The sequence below is a fragment of the Aythya ferina genome (genome assembly GCF_964211825.1).
Source record: "Aythya ferina genome assembly, chromosome: 2".
NCBI lineage: Eukaryota > Metazoa > Chordata > Aves > Anseriformes > Anatidae > Aythya > Aythya ferina.
In genome coordinates, this window is record NC_140297.1 from 112,202,404 (window position 1) to 112,224,662 (window position 22,259).

At 37.3% G+C, this 22,259-nt stretch overlaps 1 protein-coding gene across 2 annotated transcripts in view; it reads left to right on the forward strand.

Annotated features, from left to right (window-relative positions):
* Positions 1-22,259, forward strand: part of LAMA3 (laminin subunit alpha 3) — a 111,764-nt gene that overhangs the window by 86,838 nt on the left and 2,667 nt on the right. For both annotated transcript variants that reach the window (XM_084509363.1, XM_084509364.1), the window contains exons 46-74: positions 88-239; positions 766-876; positions 979-1,090; positions 1,680-1,847; positions 2,977-3,173; positions 4,120-4,236; positions 4,792-4,946; positions 6,525-6,666; positions 7,262-7,361; positions 7,722-7,838; positions 7,922-8,101; positions 8,272-8,414; positions 9,395-9,571; positions 10,983-11,134; positions 11,231-11,393; positions 11,880-12,013; positions 12,809-12,959; positions 13,704-13,823; positions 14,461-14,585; positions 14,954-15,074; positions 15,721-15,861; positions 16,358-16,488; positions 17,038-17,169; positions 18,697-18,841; positions 19,119-19,282; positions 19,684-19,873; positions 20,527-20,667; positions 21,465-21,624; positions 21,758-21,885. In XM_084509363.1, coding sequence (XP_084365489.1) covers positions 88-239; positions 766-876; positions 979-1,090; positions 1,680-1,847; positions 2,977-3,173; positions 4,120-4,236; positions 4,792-4,946; positions 6,525-6,666; positions 7,262-7,361; positions 7,722-7,838; positions 7,922-8,101; positions 8,272-8,414; positions 9,395-9,571; positions 10,983-11,134; positions 11,231-11,393; positions 11,880-12,013; positions 12,809-12,959; positions 13,704-13,823; positions 14,461-14,585; positions 14,954-15,074; positions 15,721-15,861; positions 16,358-16,488; positions 17,038-17,169; positions 18,697-18,841; positions 19,119-19,282; positions 19,684-19,873; positions 20,527-20,667; positions 21,465-21,624; positions 21,758-21,885 — 4,169 coding nt within the window. The remainder of the gene's footprint in view (positions 1-87; positions 240-765; positions 877-978; positions 1,091-1,679; positions 1,848-2,976; positions 3,174-4,119; positions 4,237-4,791; positions 4,947-6,524; positions 6,667-7,261; positions 7,362-7,721; positions 7,839-7,921; positions 8,102-8,271; positions 8,415-9,394; positions 9,572-10,982; positions 11,135-11,230; positions 11,394-11,879; positions 12,014-12,808; positions 12,960-13,703; positions 13,824-14,460; positions 14,586-14,953; positions 15,075-15,720; positions 15,862-16,357; positions 16,489-17,037; positions 17,170-18,696; positions 18,842-19,118; positions 19,283-19,683; positions 19,874-20,526; positions 20,668-21,464; positions 21,625-21,757; positions 21,886-22,259) is intronic.

The window sequence follows — 22,259 nt, forward strand, 5'->3', positions numbered from 1 at the left end:
ATCTCATTTATTAACATACTCAGTGAAATGTTCTCTTCACTAATATCAATAATACGTATTGTTTCCCTTTGCTCATTGTCCCTTTAGCTTGCGATAGCTGTGTAATTACATTGCTGAAGGATTTGAGCACAATAGGTGATGAACTTCAGCTGATTAAGTCTCAGCTGCAGAATGTCCGTGCGGATACCAACACACTGGAGCAAATGAGACGTTTGGAAATACGCATCAAAGACTTAAAGGTACCGTAAAGTAAACAGAAAAGTTGATCTGAGATTAAGCAGATAACAGCTGAACCTAGGAATTTATGCAATCTTTTTATGAGCTTGCAAGGAAACATGCATGAACTTTTAATTTCAAATACTGAATCCTGACAGCACTGAAATACTGAGTCCACAGCACCTTTTGGAAGAAAGTTATTGGTTTCATGTAGTTCTCTGAAAGAGAATCAATGTCTCTGTTGTTTCTGTTCTTTTTTTTTTTCTTTTTTCCTGAGGCTTGCTCACCATGAACAGGTCATCTTTGAGGTTAAAAATTTCAAATTAACAATGCCAAAATTATTCTAAAGGAATTTTATTCAGTTGGAATAGCAGTTGCTGTGCTCACAGAAACAAAAGCCCAGCTTTTGGGCAGCAATTGGCCAGCTTTCATATCAGTAAGGCTGCCTTTATTTACCTTCTCAAAGATCTGGCACATTGAATCTTTACTCATTATCTTCTGTGTCTGGGTGATTTATTGGATATATTTTTTTTGTTTGCTTTTTTTCAGGTCTTATTGAACAATTACCGTTCTGTTGTTCGTAATCAGGGTTCAAAGGCAGATGAATTGGAGAAAGAATTCAGTAAACTAAATCATGACATCAGTGCTCTCCAGGAAAAGGTGACCTACCAAATTAATTTAAAAGTGCACATCTCTTGACTAAGTATTATTTGTTTGCTGTATCTAGGTATTTTTAATCTGATTACTTTTTTCTCTTGCTAGGCTGAAGTGAACTATAAAGCAGCTGAGATGCTGTTTAATAATTTTGGCCAAACTCATCAGAAAGGGAAGGATTTGGTTTCAAGAATACAAATAGTTGTCAATAATATACAAGGTAAAACTAGTTTCTAGCTCCATAATATGTTTTGTTTTATGAATCTGTTCAGTTTCTTTGCAATATTCTTAATTAAGCATGAGAGATTTTTTTTTTTTAGAAAGCAGCTTCATAAAATCAGAAGTTAAGACATAGCTGTGGAATTCATTCTTCCTATCAGGAATCTAATATGTAATACTAACTTAGGAGTGTACCTTGCCTTTAGAGTGAGTAGGTACAGGAAAGCTTTACCAGAGGGAAATTTAGACCACTTGATTAAGTATTCTGACTTCAGCCTGACTTCAAACTCAGTTGCTATCATAGGGACTTTTAAATCAGAAGCTTAAAATAATTGTTGAGAGTTTGGTCATTTGGGACAAATTTCATTCCTAATGTCATCTTGCTAACTTTGGGCATGTGACATGGGATATCTTTTAGCTTAATACAATCAGTGCTAAATGGATCTACTTTATTAAAGAATTCAGGAATAGGTATGCTTTTTCAGAATAGAGACTAGACCTGTCATTTGAATCTTTTGCATACATTTAAGTGCATCCTCTGTTTGAATTTGACAATTTCTTTTTTTTTTTTTCTTTTTCTTTTTTTTCAGTGCTTTTGGAACAAATAGCTGGTACAAATGCAGAGGGTAACAATTTGCCCTTGGGTGATGCTGCCAAAGAACTGGCTGAAGCTCAACAAATGATGACAGAGATGCGAAACCGCAACTTTAGCCAACTGCAAGCAGATGCAGTGAAGGAGAGAAAGGAAGCTCAGCTGTGTAAGGGCTTGTTCTCTCAGCTCCTTACTTTCTAGAAAGATTTATCTTAATTCTGTAGCATTGTTGATTGTTTGGGATGAAGGGTAGGATTTTGCAGTGGATCACTGGGATTTGTAGGAGCTGTTAGTTGAAATCCAAGTGGTAGTTCCAGAGGGGATTTAAAGGCATTTTTGCTTTGTTACAAAGAAATTCAGTTGAGCTGAGTCAATGCCTTATTTAATAGCCAGGTGAATCTTAGTAAAATAAAGATGTAGCCAATCATGCATACTTAGCACTTCTATTTATTATAATACATAGGCTACAATATATACGTCTGTTTTAGAGAAATTACACTCATAATTTAATAACAGATTTTAAGAATCTGTTGGAGTAGCGCATGGGTCAGACCATACGAGAATAGTGCTAGTTTTCTGTTTTCTGTTCTCTTATGTACTAGTTGCACTCCATTTTATGTTTTCTTTGTGTTTGGCTGGCACACCATAAACCTTATATTAATGACCACAGGGATAGCAAGGTCACAAGTTCATCTCCTTAACAAGGAATATAATTGAGAAGTGTGGAAGACCATATGAGTGATGCTAATTTCCCCTAACCGTGGACTTTGATACCGTCCTTTCAGTAACTCTTCAGTATCCTATCATGTAGGCAGTGAAATGGACATTCATAAAAGTGTGATACAGTGCACCTTTTTTATGTTACTACCTCCTGTGAGACGAAATGTGCCTGTATCTCTCTGCTGATTACAGAAGAAGATTTGATGACTAGCTCAGATGTAGATTCTGCATTGTAGATGAAATTGGTGATGAAATCATGTTAGTTTCATATGAAAAATAAAACAATTCAGAATTTGCAGAAGACCATCTTCACCCTTATTTAATTTAGAAATAGTCAAGTACATCTTTATCTGTGCTCTGTGTCTGCAGCAATAAATCTGTGAGCAGATTTGATCCAGTGAGATGCTAAATAGCATCTTTGCTATAGTAACAGTGGATCCAGTGCTGCAAAGGATGCTCAGTAATTCATACAACCACAACTTTCTAATCCTGAATATCAGGACCTTTTGGAAGAGGTTTGTTCCAGTTGCTGCCTTCTTTGAACAAAACTTTTCTTTCTGGTCCTGATAATGCAGTACTGGAGCGTGTCAAGAATGAACTACAAAAGTACCACCAAGAAAATCATGGGCTTGTTAAAATTGTGAGGGATTCATTGAATGAATTTGAATCCAAACTCACTGACCTTCGTGAAGCTCTGAATGAGGCGACAGCACAAACCAAACAAGCTGAAAACTTGAACAGTGAAAATGGAGTTCTACTGGAAGATATTAAGGTAATGTTGGGGTTTGGGAGAAGAAAGTTAAATCTTAGGAGAGAAGTGCTTTTGCTTGCTTCTTTTGACCTTGCAAAGCCAAATAGCACTCATAACTTAGTCTTTCTTAGACTTTCTCCAAGTTTTCTTTCCATCTTTTGATGTATGTATGTGGGGCCATATATAAATGTAGTCTACTCCCGCTTGTGACCTTTTTATGTGACAAGAACAGAGTGAAAAGGACATATCTCTGATGAGAAGGCAGGAAGAATCTCCACGTGGCTGTTTTCCTTAGCTACCACTAGTCTTTTTGTTACCTATTCTAGATCAAATTCCTGATTCTGATACTTCCCACAGTAACTCTCTTAAAGTAATGCGCTCTAACAACCATGAAAGATCTGAGAAATAACGTGTGCAATACTGTTAAATTGTTTGGGATTAAGTCTGCAGAACTGCTTTTGAGGTCTAATGAAAAGACTGACAAGAAACAGCTGTTGTCCCTGAACTCTGCTTTATTTTTCAAGCCCCCTTTCTAGTGAGATCTACAGAGGAAGGGATATTGTAAAGATTTTATTTCTGCCTTTGTGAGAACAGAAAAGATCAGAGGAGCCATCTGGGAGCAGTTTTTAAAGTTTCCAAGTTTGTGAGAAGAAACCCTTAGATGGTCTGCCCTGACAGGTCATCTAATGGACCCCTACAACTTTCATTTTGTCTGAGCACTAAGAACTGAACTACTGTAGCCTCCTACTCAGCTGTCTTGAGCTATGCTATACTACTGCAAACTGCTGTTTTCTCAATGTTCTAATCAGTCAGATAGCATCTAGATCCTAAACACTACAGGCACCTAATTAACACAGCAATGGTACCTTTGGTAATTCCTACTGCACTTTAGATTAGGTAAATATGATCCTTCCTGCTTCTTATTTTTAACCCAATCACACGTTACTCATCTTTTATTTTTCCTCAGAAACGGATCGAGGAGACAAATGAACAACAGAACAGTGTCTTGGATATTTTGAGCTCTGCCCGATCTTCCTTGACTCAAGCTAACAGTATGCTGGGATTATTGCAGAAAAGCAAAGAGGTATAGTTAACCTGTTTAGATTAAGATTAAAAAAAAATACTTTGCTGTCACTGTAGTGGAAGCATAGCTCAGTGGCTAGGATGTGAGGCTTAGCTGAGCTTCACGAAAAAGGAAGGATCTCAGCCCATTGTGGGTCCAAGAGGAGCCTGCCTGGACAAGTTTCTGGAAGAGCACCTTGTTTTGAGGGTTGTTACATATCTGAAGAACTCTCAGCTGCAGGTATCTGAAGCTTGGGACAGTATCTGTGAGAAATACTGTAAGTGATTATGCTGCTCTTGTATTTCTTTCTGGGCAATTGCCTTTCACCACTGTCAGAAAGAATAGCTGGCTAGAGACACCTTTGTTCGGACTTAGTACGGCGGGTTTTGTATTTCTGTATCCATTACGTAAAAACAGAGTCTAATGGCTAACAATTGTTTCCAACAAACTCCGAAGTTGGAAAGGATTATTTTTCCCCTTGGTTTCCTCAGGTGTGAGGTATATGTAACACTGAAGATGACAAGGACAAAATCAAACGTATGAATACAGATAAAATTTTTCTTTATGAACCCATAGGAATATGAAACCCTGGCTGCTCAGCTTGATGGAGCAAGGAAGGATATGAATGGAAAGCTGACAAATAGCTCCTTATCAGCAAGCAAAGAACCTTTGGTGGTGAGAGCTGAGGAACATGCCAAATCTTTGCAAGACTTGGCAAAACAACTGGAAGAGTACGTTATTGTTTCTGTAAATGAGCACTTACTGTACATAATGTCCACGGGTGCAAAGATCTGTCTGTTCTCTTGCTTCTATGACCATTTTCAAAGTTAGAAAAAATATCACTTTGTCTTTTTCTACTTTTTCAAACCAGGTCTTTCTATATATATATATATATATATATATGCATATATATATATATATATATATATATATATATATATATATATGCATATATATATAGAAAGACCTGGTTTGAAAAAGTAGAAAAAGACAAAGTGACAAAGTGATATATATATATATGCATATATATATATATATATATATATATATATAGAAAGACCTGGTTTGAAAAAGTAGAAAAAGACAAAGTGATATTTTTTCTAACTTTGAAAATATATATATAAATATAAAAATATATATATATATATATATAGAAAGACCTGGTTTGAAAAAGTAGAAAAAGACAAAGTGATATTTTTTCTAACTTTGAAAATATATATATAAATATAAAAATATATATATATATATATATATATATATATATATATATATGCATATATATATATATATATATATATATATATATAGAAAGACCTGGTTTGAAAAAGTAGAAAAAGACAAAGTGATATTTTTTCTAACTTTGAAAATATATATATAAATATAAAAATATATATATATATATATATATATATATATATATATATGCATATGTATATATATATATATATATATTTTTTTTTTCTTCCAGCACTGGGATCACCCAGAATATAGCTCTATATTACTATACTAACATTTTGTTAACTTTTTATTCTCAAGAGAGAAAGTCCTCATGTAGAGAGCAGGTAGATGTTTAGAATATATTTTTGTAGTGTTGTTTCCAGTATTCATACTCAGTGATACCTTTTGATGTCAAAGCTAAATTCCAAAATATTTAATGCAGCTGGGAACTTCTTGGTAAAAAACATTTTCATTAATTTTCTATTTATTTTCGGTATGTCTTTTTCAGTTAAGAAGACAGTGTTGTCACAAATAGAAGGCAGCTAATATTGGGCAGTTGCATAGCTCACGGGGAATGGGTATAAGAGATTTTTTTTCTATTTCTGATTCCAGAGCTACTGCAGCTCCCAGTTCTTGGATAAAAGCAGAAGTGGTCTTGTATTTGCTCCATCATGTGTGCTGTCTACCACTTCTGCAGAACACCGGAGCAGGCAGAGGTTATCTGGAAGCTGCAGTTCTCTGAATTCCTCTGAACTGAACTATATTTGGGGGGCTGTGGTGGAGGTGAATTATTGGCCTTGTGCCTTGAGGAATTCTTGCTATATGAATCAGTTAACGACTGCTTGGAGCTCCACAGTTGTATTTTTCCTGTTACCTGAACTCATCCCTACTTCTGGAGAATATTTTGTATTGATCATCCTCTATTTTGAAATCAAAGTAAAAAAATAAAATAAAAATCTATATAGGCATTAATTAGAAAATACCAAGGTCAGGTCTATTCAGAATACTTCTCGTAGTCCACAGTCTTTGCAGAATGACTGTCACCCTGTTTCCTACACCCTGCAGAATGACTGTCACCTTGTTTCCTACAGAATAAAGAACAATGCCAGGAAGGATGAGTTGGTAGGCTGTGCTGTGGAAGCTTCTACTGCCTATGACAATATTATTAATGCCATCAAAGCAGCAGAAGAAGCAGCCAATAAAGCTGGGACTGCAGCTGACTCAGCTTTATCAGTAAGTACCCATAAGCAGCCAAATAATGGTACAGCTGGGTATATATATTTTTACTATCAGAGAGGCACCAAAATCAAAGAGCTCTGTGTCTTGGCATGCGGTATTTGTCTGTGGCCCTTGTATGAGGAGGCTGCTATTCTGCTTGTTCATGTGTTAGTCTTACTGCAGCACTGAACAGGCTGGTTGCTGCCTTTCTGATGAGGCTGTCCATCTGAATACTTCTTGTTCATTTCAGTACAAAATAAAGAGATATGCGTGAGGCAAACCCAGTAATCACTGGGGGTGATTTCAGCCATTCTCTTTTACTTTCCACTAGTAATGCCCATGAGCTGTTCAGCAGAGTAGCATCTAGCAGCTATGTGCTCGGAATTTCTGCCTAATTTCTCAAAAAGTATCAAAAGTTTGCTAAAGGCCAAAACTGCATCACACTTAAATCTTAATAATTGTTGTTTGAGTGTTGCTTTTTGCATGAAATCTTGCCCTAGCTGATTTTTAAACTGGGTTGGGCTATCCCTTTTACTCTTTAAATGTTACTATTAAAACAATCTTAAAGTAATATTAAAGCAATCTTACGATACCGTGCTTCTATTACCAGACTGTGAAGAGAGAAGACTTGTCAGGAAAAGCTGCAAAGTTAAAAGCTGAGAGCAGTACACTGTTGAATCAAGCACGGGAGACTGAAGGGAAATTAAAAGGTACCGAGAAAGAAAGTGATTGTAGAAGCTTTCATTGAACCACAAATCTTTGCAGTTCAGCAAAGCTCTTTACACACATTTAATAGGGAGTGATTAGTTCCATTACCATGAGACATCTTGTGATGGTTATTTTCATAGGAAAAAGGTGAGAGAGTGCATTTCTTGCCTCTGCTGTGTAATACACCTTTGCAGCACACGTGTCCAACAAATCTTTATCCTTGCACTTGTTTTACAGTGCATTCAAACCTCATTGGTAACATGAGCTGTGTAACAGTGCAGAGCAGTGCTGCCACACCACCCATCCAACAGATCGGTGGTATTTCTGGATAAAATTCATGGAGGATATTCACTGTTTTGCAGCTATTGGCCCAACCCTTGAAGACATGACACAAAGACTTGGTGTTGCTGATGGAAAGAAGAATACTCTACAAATTGATCTCATTGCACTTCAGAATGACCTCAATGGGATAAACAGAGGTCAGTTACTTGCTTATCATTTCTGTTTTGCTTCTTTCACCTGTTACCGTAAGAAGCTGCGCATGTATTTGTGTGTGTTTCAGATGACATCGGCGACATCATCACTAGTGCAAAGGACATGGTAAAAAATGCCAAGGATGTCACAACTAATGTATTGAGTGAACTGCTCCCAATTAAAACAGATGTGGAAAAAATCAAGACTACTTATGGAAGCACACAGAGTGCTGGTTTCAATAAAGCACTGACAGAGGCAAACAATTCAGGTAACTGTTCTGTATAAACTGTTGGCTTCCATTGCCTCATACAGTGGACTAATGAAAACAGTTCTGTCATCACCCTAATGCTTTTTCAATAATGGTGTAGTCATATCTCATATTTCTGCCGGTTTTTCTTTTCCATTCTACCTTCAGTAATGTTTTTTCTTTCGTTACAGTTAAAAAATTGACAAACCAGCTTCCAGATCTGTTCAGCAAGATTGAGAGCATCAACCAACAACTAATGCCAATAAGCAACATCTCTGAGAATGTCAACCGCATAAGAGAACTGATTCAGCAGGCAAGAGATGCTGCAAATAAGGTCTGTCCTGAACAATCGTACTTGACTGTAGTCATTTGGACACACAGCAGTGTTTCTGTTCCTCTTTCTCTTTATAAATAATTGTGTTAAAATATGAAAGACCAGATATAAATTTAATTCAACAGCACCACCCAGCACTTAAAGTAACTGTGATTATGGGAAGCATAATTCATGCATAAGAATGGGAGAATACAGTAACATCCAGCTCCATCCTTCTCCTGTAGTGAGAAGGGTGTTTTTCCAGGTCACCTTTCAAATCTTATTTGTTCAATAGCCTTTACGCTTCCAAGTAACATTGCAGTGACTTTGACAGCAGAGGCAGTTTTGCAGCTTAGGGGCAGGGATCTCCACTCAGTGGAACACTGGCACTTCCAAAAAAAAAAAAAAAAAAAAAATGTTTTGCATCAGAATGCTCTTTCTTCATTTAAGGAACTGCTGTAGTTGCAGCAGTAGTATCAAAGGGATAATATGCTCTCAGGTGGTAGCAGAAGCATCCCTGAGGTAATCCCAACTAGCATACAGTCCTTACAATGAATAAGAAGAATTTGTGACCATGGTGTAAATAGCAGGAATAGGATATGCCTTTATTATGATTAGATCCAGCTAACTGAAGCATCAAGATATATTTGTAGACATCTGAGTGATTCACGGGCCTGCTCTTTACAGCTGCAGAGCACATCCTTCCATTACATGTAGTGAAGGTAACAATTACTTGAAGGAGGCGAAATAAAGGTTCATTAATTAATGTCTGGAATAAAAAAGTGCTGTGTTAAGTCATAAGCGTTGACAATACAGAATACAGTATTATGCATTCTGTTTCCTAGTTATATTGTTTGGTAGGATCAGAGTCCACATCTGTAGTAACTGATGGCTGCAACATGACCAGGTTGTGTGTTTAATTTCTAAGAAATCTGCTACACAATGAAGCAAGTAGTAGCAATAGACACTTTTAAAATGGTGAACTTTGTTTTTCTTTCCAGGTTGCGATTCCTATGAGGTTCAATGGCAGCTCCGGTGTAGAGGTTCGACCCCCAAGTAACCTTGAAGACTTGAAAGCCTATACTTCACTTTCTTTCTTTCTCCAAAGACCTCAGAAGAGATCAGACATGCCTCAGAGGGCATCAGATAGGTTTGTCCTGTACCTGGGTAATAAAGATGTACGTATATTTTGAGTTTTAATCTGATTTTTAGAACTGGCGATATGCTTTGAGAAACAGATGGGAGAGGATTTTTTTTGACTGAAGTTTATAGCTACTGATAGCCCCCTTCTTTTTTTTTTTAAATTGACATTATGTGATGGAATAAGTGTTTTGTGAAGTATAGACTGACTGCTTTGCTGTCTGATATTTTGCTGTTTTGCTCCTTTAGAATTTATTTCTGAGTCATGGATATCATCACACAGTCCTGTCAGAACTGTCAGTTTCTGCAGTAGTCAGCACAAACTCGGCTGTTCTCCTGCTTCAGACCTTTAACTCTTATCACAGTATTAGTAACTGTGAGTTTCTCTATTAGTTTAAAAAGTGATTGATTAAGCCCCTTAGCCATTAATTTCTTTTTTTTTTTTTTCTCTTCTGAATATGCAGAGTAATACAGAGCTGCTTGTGCATTCATACTTGCTTAAGCAGCATCGTTTAAAAAATTTCCTGCATGAGATGCCTAACTATGTATTTTTGAGTCTTGTTATCTGACAACAGCTCTATCTGTAGCGGGTGCCATGTGTACATAGAAAGCTGTTTAAAAGTAGTTACACTAAACTGGCTTTCACCTTTTTATCCCCTAAATGCCTGGCCAGTATACCTGTTGACAGCTTTCAGTCACCTCAGTACGAATAGAGTATTGGCTGAGTGTTCCTAACATCTTTTCTACTTCAAAAATGTTGTGCCTAAATTTTTATGGAATGCGTCACATTTTCATGGCTTTATCTAGAAGATGTTACAGCAGTGGAAACTATTTTGACTATTGATGTTATAAACATAAAAAGTCATGCATGACTGCAGTCAATTTGTAACTATACTCACTGAATCAGTGCAACACATATTACAATAGAATAGAATAGAAAGGACCTACAAAGGTCACCCAGTCCAACTGCTTGACCACTTGAGAGCTAGACAAAAGTTAAAGCATATTATTAAGGGCATTATCCAATTGCCTCTTGAACACCGACAGTCGTGGAGCATCAATCACCTTTCTAGGAAGCCTGTTCCAGTGTTTGAGCATCCTCACAGTAAAGAAAATTTTCCTAAAGTCTGGTCTGAACCTCCCCTAGCACAGCTTTGTGGATTCCCACATGACCTATCATTGGTTACCAGTGAGAAGAGATTAGCACATCTTTGTCCATTTCCCCTCCTTGGGAAGCTGTAGAGAGTGATAAGGTCACCTGCTAGCCTCTTTTTCTCCAAACTACTTATTATTCCCAGAAACAGAACTGATAAACTTAATAACAATTCTCATAACTAGGTAGATGAGTGGCTCATGACTCATTCATGGTATGATGATGTCCCTGAGCAAGTGCTGCTGTATTGTACCTTCATTAACATTAATCATTTATTCATGTTTTGCTGTTCTTAGGCTTCCAAGGACTACATTGGTATGGCTGTAAAAAATGGTCACCTTACTTGTGTCTATAACCTGGGAGACTACGAAGCAGAAATAGCTGTGCAGCCACTGGTGATTGAAAGCAACACTGAGGAAGCCATCATGGATCAAGTTAAGCTTGAAAGGTATAAGACCCACAGCACACAACAATCTTTTCCCAAATCTGCTAAGATTATCTTTTATTGGTGATATGATATTTTGTCTGTCTGGTTTGGTTTTAGGATCTACCAGTATGTAAAGCTGAATTACATCAAAGCAGCAACATCAACTTCTCCAGAGAAAGCAGGACCTGTGACTATGAGCAGTGAAGGCGTAGACACTCTCCTAGATCTTGATCCCAGCAGTGTTGTCTTTTATGTTGGAGGATACCCACCAGATTTTAGGGTACAAAGAGCCACTTATTCTTTTGAAGAGATTTCCATGTTAATCATTCTGTTGTCCTTACAAATAAAAGTTGGAAATAGTAGTCTTTCAAAGGATGTATAAAAGTTTATCCATGCCAGCAGGAATAAACCGAATGCAAGGAAATGCTTCTTCCTACCGAAGCTGCCTGGCTTGCAGTATGCTAGAACTCAAAGCAGAGAATATGATGTTTTTTTTTCATCTGCCAAGAATGTCATGAAATCTGTCCAGCCCTGCTAAGTACTATTCCCAATCCACGTATATGATTCTGCTTTAAATTGTGCATTACTCCTGGGGAGTTATTAGGTGGCTTAGACATTATATCCAAAGATGTAATAATTCTTTGATATTAGAATATCGTATTCTGTGTTTTACTAATATTTGGAATAGATCCTAGCAGTTACATGTCCATGTAAAATTTTGTCAGCTGGTGTTGACAGGATATTTTTTAATGACGCTATTTTGCAGCCTCCACGTAGTCTGGACTATCCTCATTATGAAGGCTGCATTGAATTAGATAACCTAAATGAAAATATTATCAGCCTTTACAACTTCAAGAGGACATTTAATCTCAATACCACTGAAGTGCAACCCTGCAGAAGGTATGATATAGACTCAGTGATTTGCAGTTCTGTGATTTTATCGTTATATTTTTTTTGTCTCTTCACAACAAGAATAAGCACTGTCACTAAACCAGTGATTTACTTTGTTTTTCTAAATCTTGGTCATTAATACACATTCTAGAGAAAATTGTCAGTGTTGGCATAACTGACATCTGTATCAATCTCAGTCCACTGGCCAACAATTTAAATGTTACAAGGTCTTGCAGGGTCTTGCACCTGGGTTGGGTCAATTCCAAGCACAAATACAGGCTGGGTGGAGAATGGATTGAGAGCAGCTCTAGGGAGAAAGACCTGGGGGTACTGGTTGACAAGAAGCTTACCACGAGCCAGCAATGTGCGCTTTAGCCCAGAAAGCCAACTGTATCCTGGGCTGCACCAAAAGAAAAGTGGCCAGCAGGTTGAGGAAGGTAATTCTCCCCCTCTGCTCTGCTCTTGTGAGACCACACCTGGAGCACTGCATTCAGCTCTGGGGCCCCCAGTTCAAGAAAGACATCAACCTATTAGAACGAGTCCAGAGAAGGGCCAGGAGGATGTTCAAAAATCAACCACTAATTACTTAAAATCAGACTTTTCCTCTCTGGAGACCATATACAAAACCAACAGAAGCCAGTGAAAGGTTTATTTTTCCCTTGAGTTAGATCAGAATTTGACACTGCCAGTGGCCCTATACTAAACACCTTAAGTTAAGCTTTCTTAAAACGTGAATGATAGTAAGTCCATGTGGTAGTAGTTTTTATTCTCATAATTCACACCTGTGACATTTAATTATTACAGATACAAAGAAGAGTCTGACCAAAGCTACTTCGAAGGCACTGGTTATGCCAGTGTCACATATAAAGAAACAAATGCATATGCGCCAATACGTTATGAGCAGACGATTCAGACTACTGCAGATGAAGGCATAATATTTTTTGCAGCAAATGAGGTAATTCTTGGAATGCTTCCGCCTGTTTAAGGGTCCCAGATTTTTTTTAAGAACTTCAGTCACTCGGAAACATATTAGATTTAGTAATAACTGCAGTGAAATTTCTTAAAACTGTTGTTTTTGTCCATACAGCAGATTATTAGATTCACCTGTGTGTTTAATGGCTGCTGAATACTTACTCTGTCAAGGCTGACTGAAATTCTTTCTAAGTAGTTCCTCCATTAGTCACTGCAGAGGGTTTGGGGTGGCGGGGTGCAGGGGGAGTGTAATTTGAATCAAACCAGTTTTGAAGTACTGAAATCCTCCAAAAGTGGAAGTGCATTTTTCTCAAATCTAGAGTAAGGCAGAATTTAGAAGGTGATGTGGTGACTTACTCCATGGTGACTTAGACCTGTAAAAGCTGCTCAAAACAGCAGTGATACTGCTTATCTATTAATATTATAAGAATATTTGCGATCATTGTGACATTGTCTTGTAATTTCTCAGTGCTGTAAAAAATCAGTAAACATCTTGAAATGAGAATAAATCCTTCAGAGAGTTGAGGAATATATCTTGAGCTGATACTAGATCTGTTTATAAGAGCTTTTAATTACAGTTACTCTTACAAGTTTTAGTCTGCTTTGTTTCATCTTTTTCCTCGGCATAATACTGGAACAACTAGATAGGTTCATTAAAAATAATCCACATGACACTGAAATATATACAAAATGTTGGGCAATTTGTGTGTTTTTATTCTTACCACAGGATCAGTTCATCAGTGTGCTCATTAAAGATGGCCATCCAGTTTTTAGATACAAAATTGGCTCTGAGCCTCCAAAACAAATAGAAAGCAATGCAACTTTAAATGATGGAACATATAAAAAGGTAAGTAATTTTAAACAATTAAGTGATCAGTATTTGTAGAAATATACATTAGCTGAAACTAAGTGTCCTGCTGTCTTCTAACTAAACTTAGCACTTGACTTAAACTTAAACTTGACTTCTACTTAGCAGTCATCCAGATGTCATTAAAGCCTTTGATTCTGATTCATTCTCCTTTTTCCCCTGCCTGCATTTCCATTTAAATAGTGTAGGTAGCAGTGCTGCTGGAAAAAGTCCTTATGCTGTACTGGGTCAAGTTACCTCCAGTCAGCTGACTGACCTAGTCTTTGTAGGAGGCAGCAGTTCCTCAATCTTAAACAGCAAATGCAAAGCAATGTTTGAATGTTAGGTGAAGTGTACTTTTAGGACAGTCTTCATAAGAAAAGTAAAACCTCACCTTGTGTTTGAATAGAAAAGCATTTTCCTTAGGCATTGGCTTTGGTTAAGCACCTACGTTTTTCAAGTACCTTTGAACTACTGCTGTTACTATGAATTTAAAGCACTAGTACACAGGAGGAAGAAAAACAATTCAGTGTCCTGATCTCTCAGTGTCATCTGCTAAATCTTGCTCTGAGTGTAATGTGCTTAATAATTTTTGTTTCTATTAAGCAAAGTAATTCTCATTATTCACGTATTTCAGATTCACATGGTTCTTGCCCGAAGCAGGAGTATTGTGCGTGTCAGCTATGATATTATAGCCGACATAAAAGTCTTCAATTTCACTACGTACTATCTAGGCGGAATTCCGTCTTCTCTGCGGAAACAGTGAGTAGCTATAAAAAGACTGTAATATAATAGGCTTTGTATGGTAACTCCATCTAAATTCTTTCCTTAGGCAATTTCTTTCGCACTCTGTATTGTGTGTCTTATGCGATATGCAAATAGTGTATAAGATATGATTGTAATCTGTGATTTTTGGCTAGCTGTGGGTTCTTCATTTGAGTGTGCCTATAAGAACAGGTTTGATCAGCATGAAGTATGTTTGTGCAGTAAAGGTTGCTCTTTTTTTTTTTGTTTTGTTTTGTTTTTGTTTTCTATTCATTATATTGTCAACATTTACAGGCTATTGTACTGGTGTATCCTTTGAAATATCAGACTACCAAACTCTTTTTACTTCCATTCCCTGAAACCAGATTTAACATAACCACACCTCCATTCCGGGGCTGCATGAAGAATGTGAAAAACCCTAAGACTGCATCTGTTGTTTTTGATGAGACCGTTGGTGTCAGCAAGAAATGTTCAGATGACTGGAAGGTAACTAAGAGTGGTATTTTAAAACATTTTCTAGAGTTTATAGATTCTGTTTTGTTGTTGGATGTGATATTTTTCTTAGGTCAAAAATTAGGTTTGGTTACATGTGATGGTAATGCAAGAAGCTGAATTTAGTATGAAGATGAAAGAAAGGAGACTCCACCCCTACTGTGATTAATTTGCTCCAGTGAATGGTCCACCCTCTTAATTAATACAGGGTATAATTAAGAATTCATATTTACCATGTAGATTTGTTGACTTCCAGTTGCTGTTGTTAATTAGACCAGAATATTTAATACTGCTCAGGATCTTTCTTCTTGTCAAGGTGCTTATGCTTCATAATTAAATCACCTCTCAACTGTTTCGCAAAGTGAAAACTTTCAAAACCATCCTGCAAATAGTAGAGATGACCAATGCGTTATGCTCAGCAGGCCTCATCTCCCTGTAGAGCTTCTCACATCAGAGTTAATGCTAGTGAAACCAATTCAGTCTGTCTGTTCTGTACTGAAATTTTGTACGTGCAGTTTTCCCTGTGTTTAGTTTGGCCTGCAGTTGGTCACAATTACGTTGAGTAGGGCAGTTATTGGTCCATACTGTCATTTCTTCAAATTAGAAGGAAAATCACTGAAAATATTATTATCTCTTTCAGCTCATCAGATCTGCATCTTTCTCCAAGAAGGGCACACTGAGCCTGAGTGCAGAGGGTTTCCCATTTCCCCAAGATTTCCAAGTTGGCTTTGGCTTTCGCACGATGGCATCGACTGGAACACTCTTATATTACAATCTAAGGGTATGAAACACGTTCAACTTACAATACATAATTGTTTTTATTTCTTGGTTAGAATGTTTGTCTGGAACTTTGTCAGTTTGGCATCACAAGCAAGCCTCACATAGATGCCTGTATTTTAAGGCAAGAAATAGCTACTATAATCATCTTTAGAGCATGCCATCTTGCATGTCATAGGCCAGAGAAACTCATCCTGGCATTTCTTCACTCAACCAACAATTAGTTTCATGAGAAACTGATCTTTAACCTTGAGCATTCTGCAGAGTAGCTTATGCACCACACAACCACCATCCCAGTAAGATAACTGTTGCCTAATATAGTGGTCTGGGGAAAATTTCTGAGGAAAAATGGGCCCTCTAGATGACAGATAAATGCAATTATAGTCTAAGAAAATTTCTCTTCCACAAGAGACCACAGGGAATAACTGTATTAATGGCAATAACACAGGGAGAACTAAAAGCACCTGCATTAAACCTCTTACTGTGCAATTCTTTTTTAGCCTGATATTCTTACCATCTTTCTGAGTCCTGGCTTTGTATTTGCAAAGATGGGAGAGAAGGAACTCTCTCTAAACAAGACATATGAAGATGGGTTAATGCATTATGTGACAGTAAGAAGAAGAGCCAACAGGTGAGTTGAGTCTTTCATCCAATTCTTTTATGTTGTGCTTGGTAAAAGCTTAAAAATTTGTGTGACTTGTTCTTTGGGTACACAGATAAAAATGCCCTGTGCTAGCAGAGAATACTGAAATAATAAAGCAAAAGGAGATTTTTGGTTTATGGAAGATGTGTGTCAGTACCTGTAATGTTTCAGCTGTACATCACTATGCATGTCTCACACACTGTTTGAGTTTTGTCTATTTGTCAAGCTGGAGGAGATATGGAGTTCTTGCCCTTCCCATAGCCTTTATGTATGTCACTGTAAGTTATAAATCCATCTAACATAAGTGATTAAGGATTCAGAGAAGAAGAAAAGCAGAGTTAATTTCACAGAAGTGGAATTCAGTATAAGCACATACCTAAAAAAAATGCTAAGAGTGAGCTAACAAAGCTGTAATGTAATTACAAGCTAATGAAAAAACACAGCTGTCAAATGTTTCTTTTTTAATAATATATTTCATTCAAATTCATAACTGTATTTCTTTAGATTTCATGCTCATTTTCCTTCACCTTGTTTCAGAGTAAGTCTACTGGTTGATGATAAGCCCACATCGATATTGGTTGACTCTTCAAGATCACAGATATCAATGCGGCCTATAATATTTGGTGGAGGTGATTTTGAAGGCTGCATCTCAAACGTCTTTATAGAAAGGTATTTGGCCTAGAAGGATTTTAGTGTCATGCATTTCAGCCTGTCATCCTTCTTTAATCACATTAAAACTGATTTTTCCTAAATTGCTTTTTTTTTTTTTCCTACATGTCTAAAACCTTCATGAATGCATAACTTTCCTGCTCCAAAATATTCTTCTATCCAGACAGATTACATATGGTATCAAGTCGCAATTAAATCTGTTGTTCAGATGTAATGGAATTTTAGTCTGAATCATACCCATTTAGTAGTGTTTTAATCAAAGAATAAACGCAACATAGTGAATTGGAAGTGTCCCAACAAGGCATCCAAAAATATCTGCTAGATTTTATCCTTATAGCTTAAACAGGGAGCCTGGTAATGAAGTGAGCAAAGCTTGCTGGCAGAACCAAAACAGTTACACAAACAAATATGAGAGCATGTGTATAAAAATCAGGTGCCTGATTTATGTTTCTCTTTTTTGCTTGTGTTTTTCAGTATTAGAGGTACCGTACAGGCAAAATTTAGGAGAGAAATGTGATGTAAAAATGTTCTTTAAGAAAAGCACACCTTCAGTCACAAGTGTTCTACCACTGTGGCTTTGTTTTAGCTAAGTTTTAATTAGTATTTATACAAGTATAGAGCTTTAAAAAGGCGTATTGTGATTATATATTCTTTTAAAAATAGTGTAAGACAATGAAGTATTAACCTCCCCATCAGAAGCCAGATCTGGAGAATTGCTTTTAATACAACATAGATGGAGAGTTGATATTGTAGTTAGTTAAGTGAATGGAGAACTAGACTAAAATTGAGGAAGTTCAATTTCTGCTCCCAACCCTAGCACTCTTCTCATAGAAAACCATAGGCAAGGAGCTCCATCGCTTTTTCTTAGTTGTAAAGTGTTTTGTAATTTACTCATTAAAGGTGCTCAGTATGACCTACAGAATGATAGTATTACTTAATAATATTCTTTATATGCAAAGGAAATTGGTGTTGACGGTCTTTCTGATAATTTGACTGTAATCCCAGAACTGCATATTAAGTTGCGATGGGGTTTACTGCTTGATAGATCTGATTAGAATGTCTTACAGGGGAGGTGAATGATTGAACCAACAGGACCTGATGTTTCCATTTTCTCTTGATCTGTCACTGGCTATGCATACATTAACCAGAAAAGTTTTGTAGCCTGATCCAGAATTGTTACTCAATCAAGGCTACTGCCACTTTTACCACTTTTTTCAATGGTAATTTAAAAAAAAAAAAAAAAAAAGTAGAGCACAAAATACTTTGTTTAGAAGAGATGAGAATAAAACTTTTTTTTTTTTCTTTTTTTCTTTTTTTTCCCCAAAGCTAAAAGAAAAAGGTCAGAATCAGGACAAATGTGAATTTGCAGTGTTGAATGTACATTTTCCATCAAAAACTGAAAATTGGTATTTTAACATCAGGTCACTGGAAAATCCATTTTGTACAGAACAGTTTTACAGTGCGTTTGTGATTGTGCTAGAGAAAAGGCATGCTGTGCCACAGCACTTACTGTTTTCTTCACTCTAGGACAGGTCAGTACCCCGAGGTTCAAAATCTCACTCACCATACTGAAAAGAGTGGTGTATCCCTTGGAGCTTGCCATCAACATGAGAACTTTGAACCAATGCTGCTGAAAGAATTCAAAAATCCACTCAGGTTTAAGATGCTCAAGGTATGCCTATTTTTACTGTCATCTTCACTCCATATTGATGCATATTTGCCCGCATGGCCATGGTTTGTGGAACCAGGTGTAACTGTTTTACTTTCATCTCACATCTGAAGCATGTTCTTTCTGTGTTGAAATTCCATGCGAAATGCATACCTGCTCCAGAATGACACCAGCTTCTGTCATTTAGAGAAGGGTGTTGACTGCCTCAGGTGGGAAGTCTTAAACACGTAGATTGAATTATTCTTTTACCTTCTATAAAAGTTCCAATTCTGTCTTACAGAATGAAAAATACGTTGATCATTTGACAGATTATAACATGCAGCATGACCAGCAAAACCACACTTTATCAACTTGGTTAAATGCCAACAGTGAAGCGTATCTGCTTGGGAACACCCCCAACAGTTTTATATCCTACATGTTTTCTCCACCTTCGCCTACAGACAGGTAATACAAATGTAATCCTAATATTTGAATCTTCAAAGCTGATTGAATCTTTGGGTGCTAAAAGCTAGGATTTTTTTTTTCCTGCTTATGCTTTTGGATACAACAGAAGAATGGTTCTAAAGGTTCAAGATTTTTTTCCCTTTGTTAATATCTTCCCAAACTGTGTAGGTTGACAGATGTGGTAGACAACTACAGAGTATATTGATGCCAACTGCTAAGCCTGAATACGTAAACCTTCATTCATGTTCAGAAATGCAGAAAATGCAGAACACTGTGGTTCCACCCAAACCCTATTTTGCATTTCACAAATTGAGTTTCACTGCCAGTTTTCTGGAGAACAGAAAGAATACAACATCTCACAAAAGAGACCTATGCATGAATATGCTTACTTTCCCGTACAGGTTCCATTTTTCTGTAGATATACGGACTCGATCATCAAGAGGATTAATAATTTTCATGGAGGAAACGTCTGAGAATTCTTATATATCTCTCCACATTTCAAAAGGACATTTTGTCTTTTCACTTAGTTCTGGAGGAAAACGATTCAAACTCAAAACCAGTACTAAATACAATGATGGGCAATGGCACACTGTAAGTATTGTGGCACAGGAACCGTGGTGAAACCACAGCAGACATTCAGCATGCATGGTCTATTGAACTTCTAAGTAATTAGGCAGAGGCAGGGAAGAAGAAAACGAAATTGTTCCTTTTGGCCATCTGAAGTTAATTCATATGCTTGAAAGCTCATGTGGTTGACAGGTGTCTGTTATGAGAGAGCTTACAGAAACCAATAGTCCCAGCATGCTATTTTCAGTTTAAATATTTCAACATGGTGCTTAAGTTAAAGAAAAAAATATCACTAAGGGATCACTAAGATACAGAATAAAGGCAGTAATTCTGACTTTTGTCACATGCACACAGAAAGCATGGAATTACTCCAATCACAGGCTGTAGCAAGGGTGGCCAGAATCTGGGTCTCCAACAGTCAGAGTGGTTGGTGTGCAAGATGCTACTCATTTTAAAAAACATCTTGATATTTGATGCAAGTATTTTATTTATCCTCTTCCCTTTCTACTTCAGCTAGTTTCAGACCAGCCTGAAGAATACACTCTCACTTTAAGACTATGCTGTATATGATTCATTTTTTTTAAACACCTATTTTTTTTTGCTGTTTGGTGCTCTAGCTGCAGTGGCTTTCACTGGCCTTGAGTTTTCACATTCTGTTGTGTTTGCACCCTGCAAAGGTGGTCTTCAGCAGAGATGGGAAGAACGTACTCCTTGTTGTGGATGGTCTAGCGGCCCAGCACGGAAGACTAGCAAGAAATTCCCCTGTCAGCATTAAGCCACCAATCTATCTGGGAGGCCTGCCATCACTGAAAAGACAGGTAAATAACTGTGATGCAGCCACTTCCACATACTCCCCAGGCTGCACTAATTACACGTGGAAGTGTTAATATGAAGGGTTTCCATGTTGAAAAGGTCTGGCAGATATTTCCAAGCACTGACTGTGAGCACTGTCTGTAATCGATGCTTGCAGTTGATCGTTACAGATCTTTTTCCTCAGCTGTTCACACAGCTCTCAACTGGACCCATATTTCCCACATGTGCTACTGAGGCACAGCTGATAGTCATGTGCCATTTTCATTTCTGTTCTTTAAGAAATAGAAAATCCTGAAGTAACATTTGTAATTCCAGGGATAGCGTTTTCTCACAGACTGTTTATCTCAGTGGACTAAGTGATAATCTGTAGAGAGCAAAGGCTCCTCTTAGTTAAGGAATTATGGATGCAGAACTTGATTTTAATCTGAAATAGAAGTTATTACTTCAAGAATGAGAAAATTAACAATGCAGGGCGTTTTGTAAAGGCAAGTTAAAATAAACAGCCTCTTAGGAAAGAAAGGGTGTATTTGAGATCTTACAACTCCCATTGTGTTGTCCTTCTGACACATCATTGGGAGCATCTGTTTTGCAAGCAGGAGTTCTGTTAACTCGAAATCAGCAATTTCATGTTTTCAGCTCTTTTAATTTCAGGATATCTTTTCACTGCATAAGAGATGGAGTTTAGGTGCCCTTAAATAAATATTGTCTGTCTACAGTCCAACAATACAAAGAACTAGCAGGTAGTCTTACTAAAAAGATGGTCATTGTGCTTTGGTATTCATGTTTTGAAATATGCTTTCAGAGTATACCAGTGAAGAGTTTCAAGGGTTGCCTGAGGAATTTTAAGATGAATGGAAAAATCATGAATGCACCTCAGCAAAAAAATGGTGTGCTTCCGTGTCTGGATATTCCCATGGAGATGGGGATCTATTTCTTTAAGGAAGGAGGCTATATTGCCATTGGTAAGCTGTGTAGAGATTATGGTTTAAATGTATATACATGTACACAGAAGGATTTTTTGTACTTACTTCTGTGATGTTTTCCAACTGTCTCTTCCAACGATCATTCATCTATACACTCTTTAATTCTCTACAGACAATTTGCGAATGGGCTTGGATTTTAGGATTGTATTTACCATTCGGCCAAGGAGTTCAACGGGTGTATTGCTCCATTCTGGAAACAAGCCGGACAACTACTTGACTGTTTACATGGAAGAAGGAAAAGTAAGTACCTGAAATGGAATCACAGCCTGTATGTTACCATTATTCAGCAGGGAGGAGTTCTGAGCTTGAACCCTGGACTTAGGTGTTACAACATTTGTCTAAAGGTTTAAGACTGAACAACTTCTTCAGAATGGTTTAAAACCATTGCATGGAAAATGGAGCATTTAACGCGTCTCTGTGCCTACAGTAGGAGCTTCCCTTGTGTGAACACTAGCATGCACGTGTTCTTTGCACAGCCGTCAGCAGAAGGGCACAGTCTCCAGTTTCTCAGGCTTCATAGCCCTTACAGAAACTGGCTGGGCTTTTGGCCAGAGGCTATAGGACTCCATGGCTTATTTCCACTTCTATTTTAGTCATCATTTGGCTGCACTGAT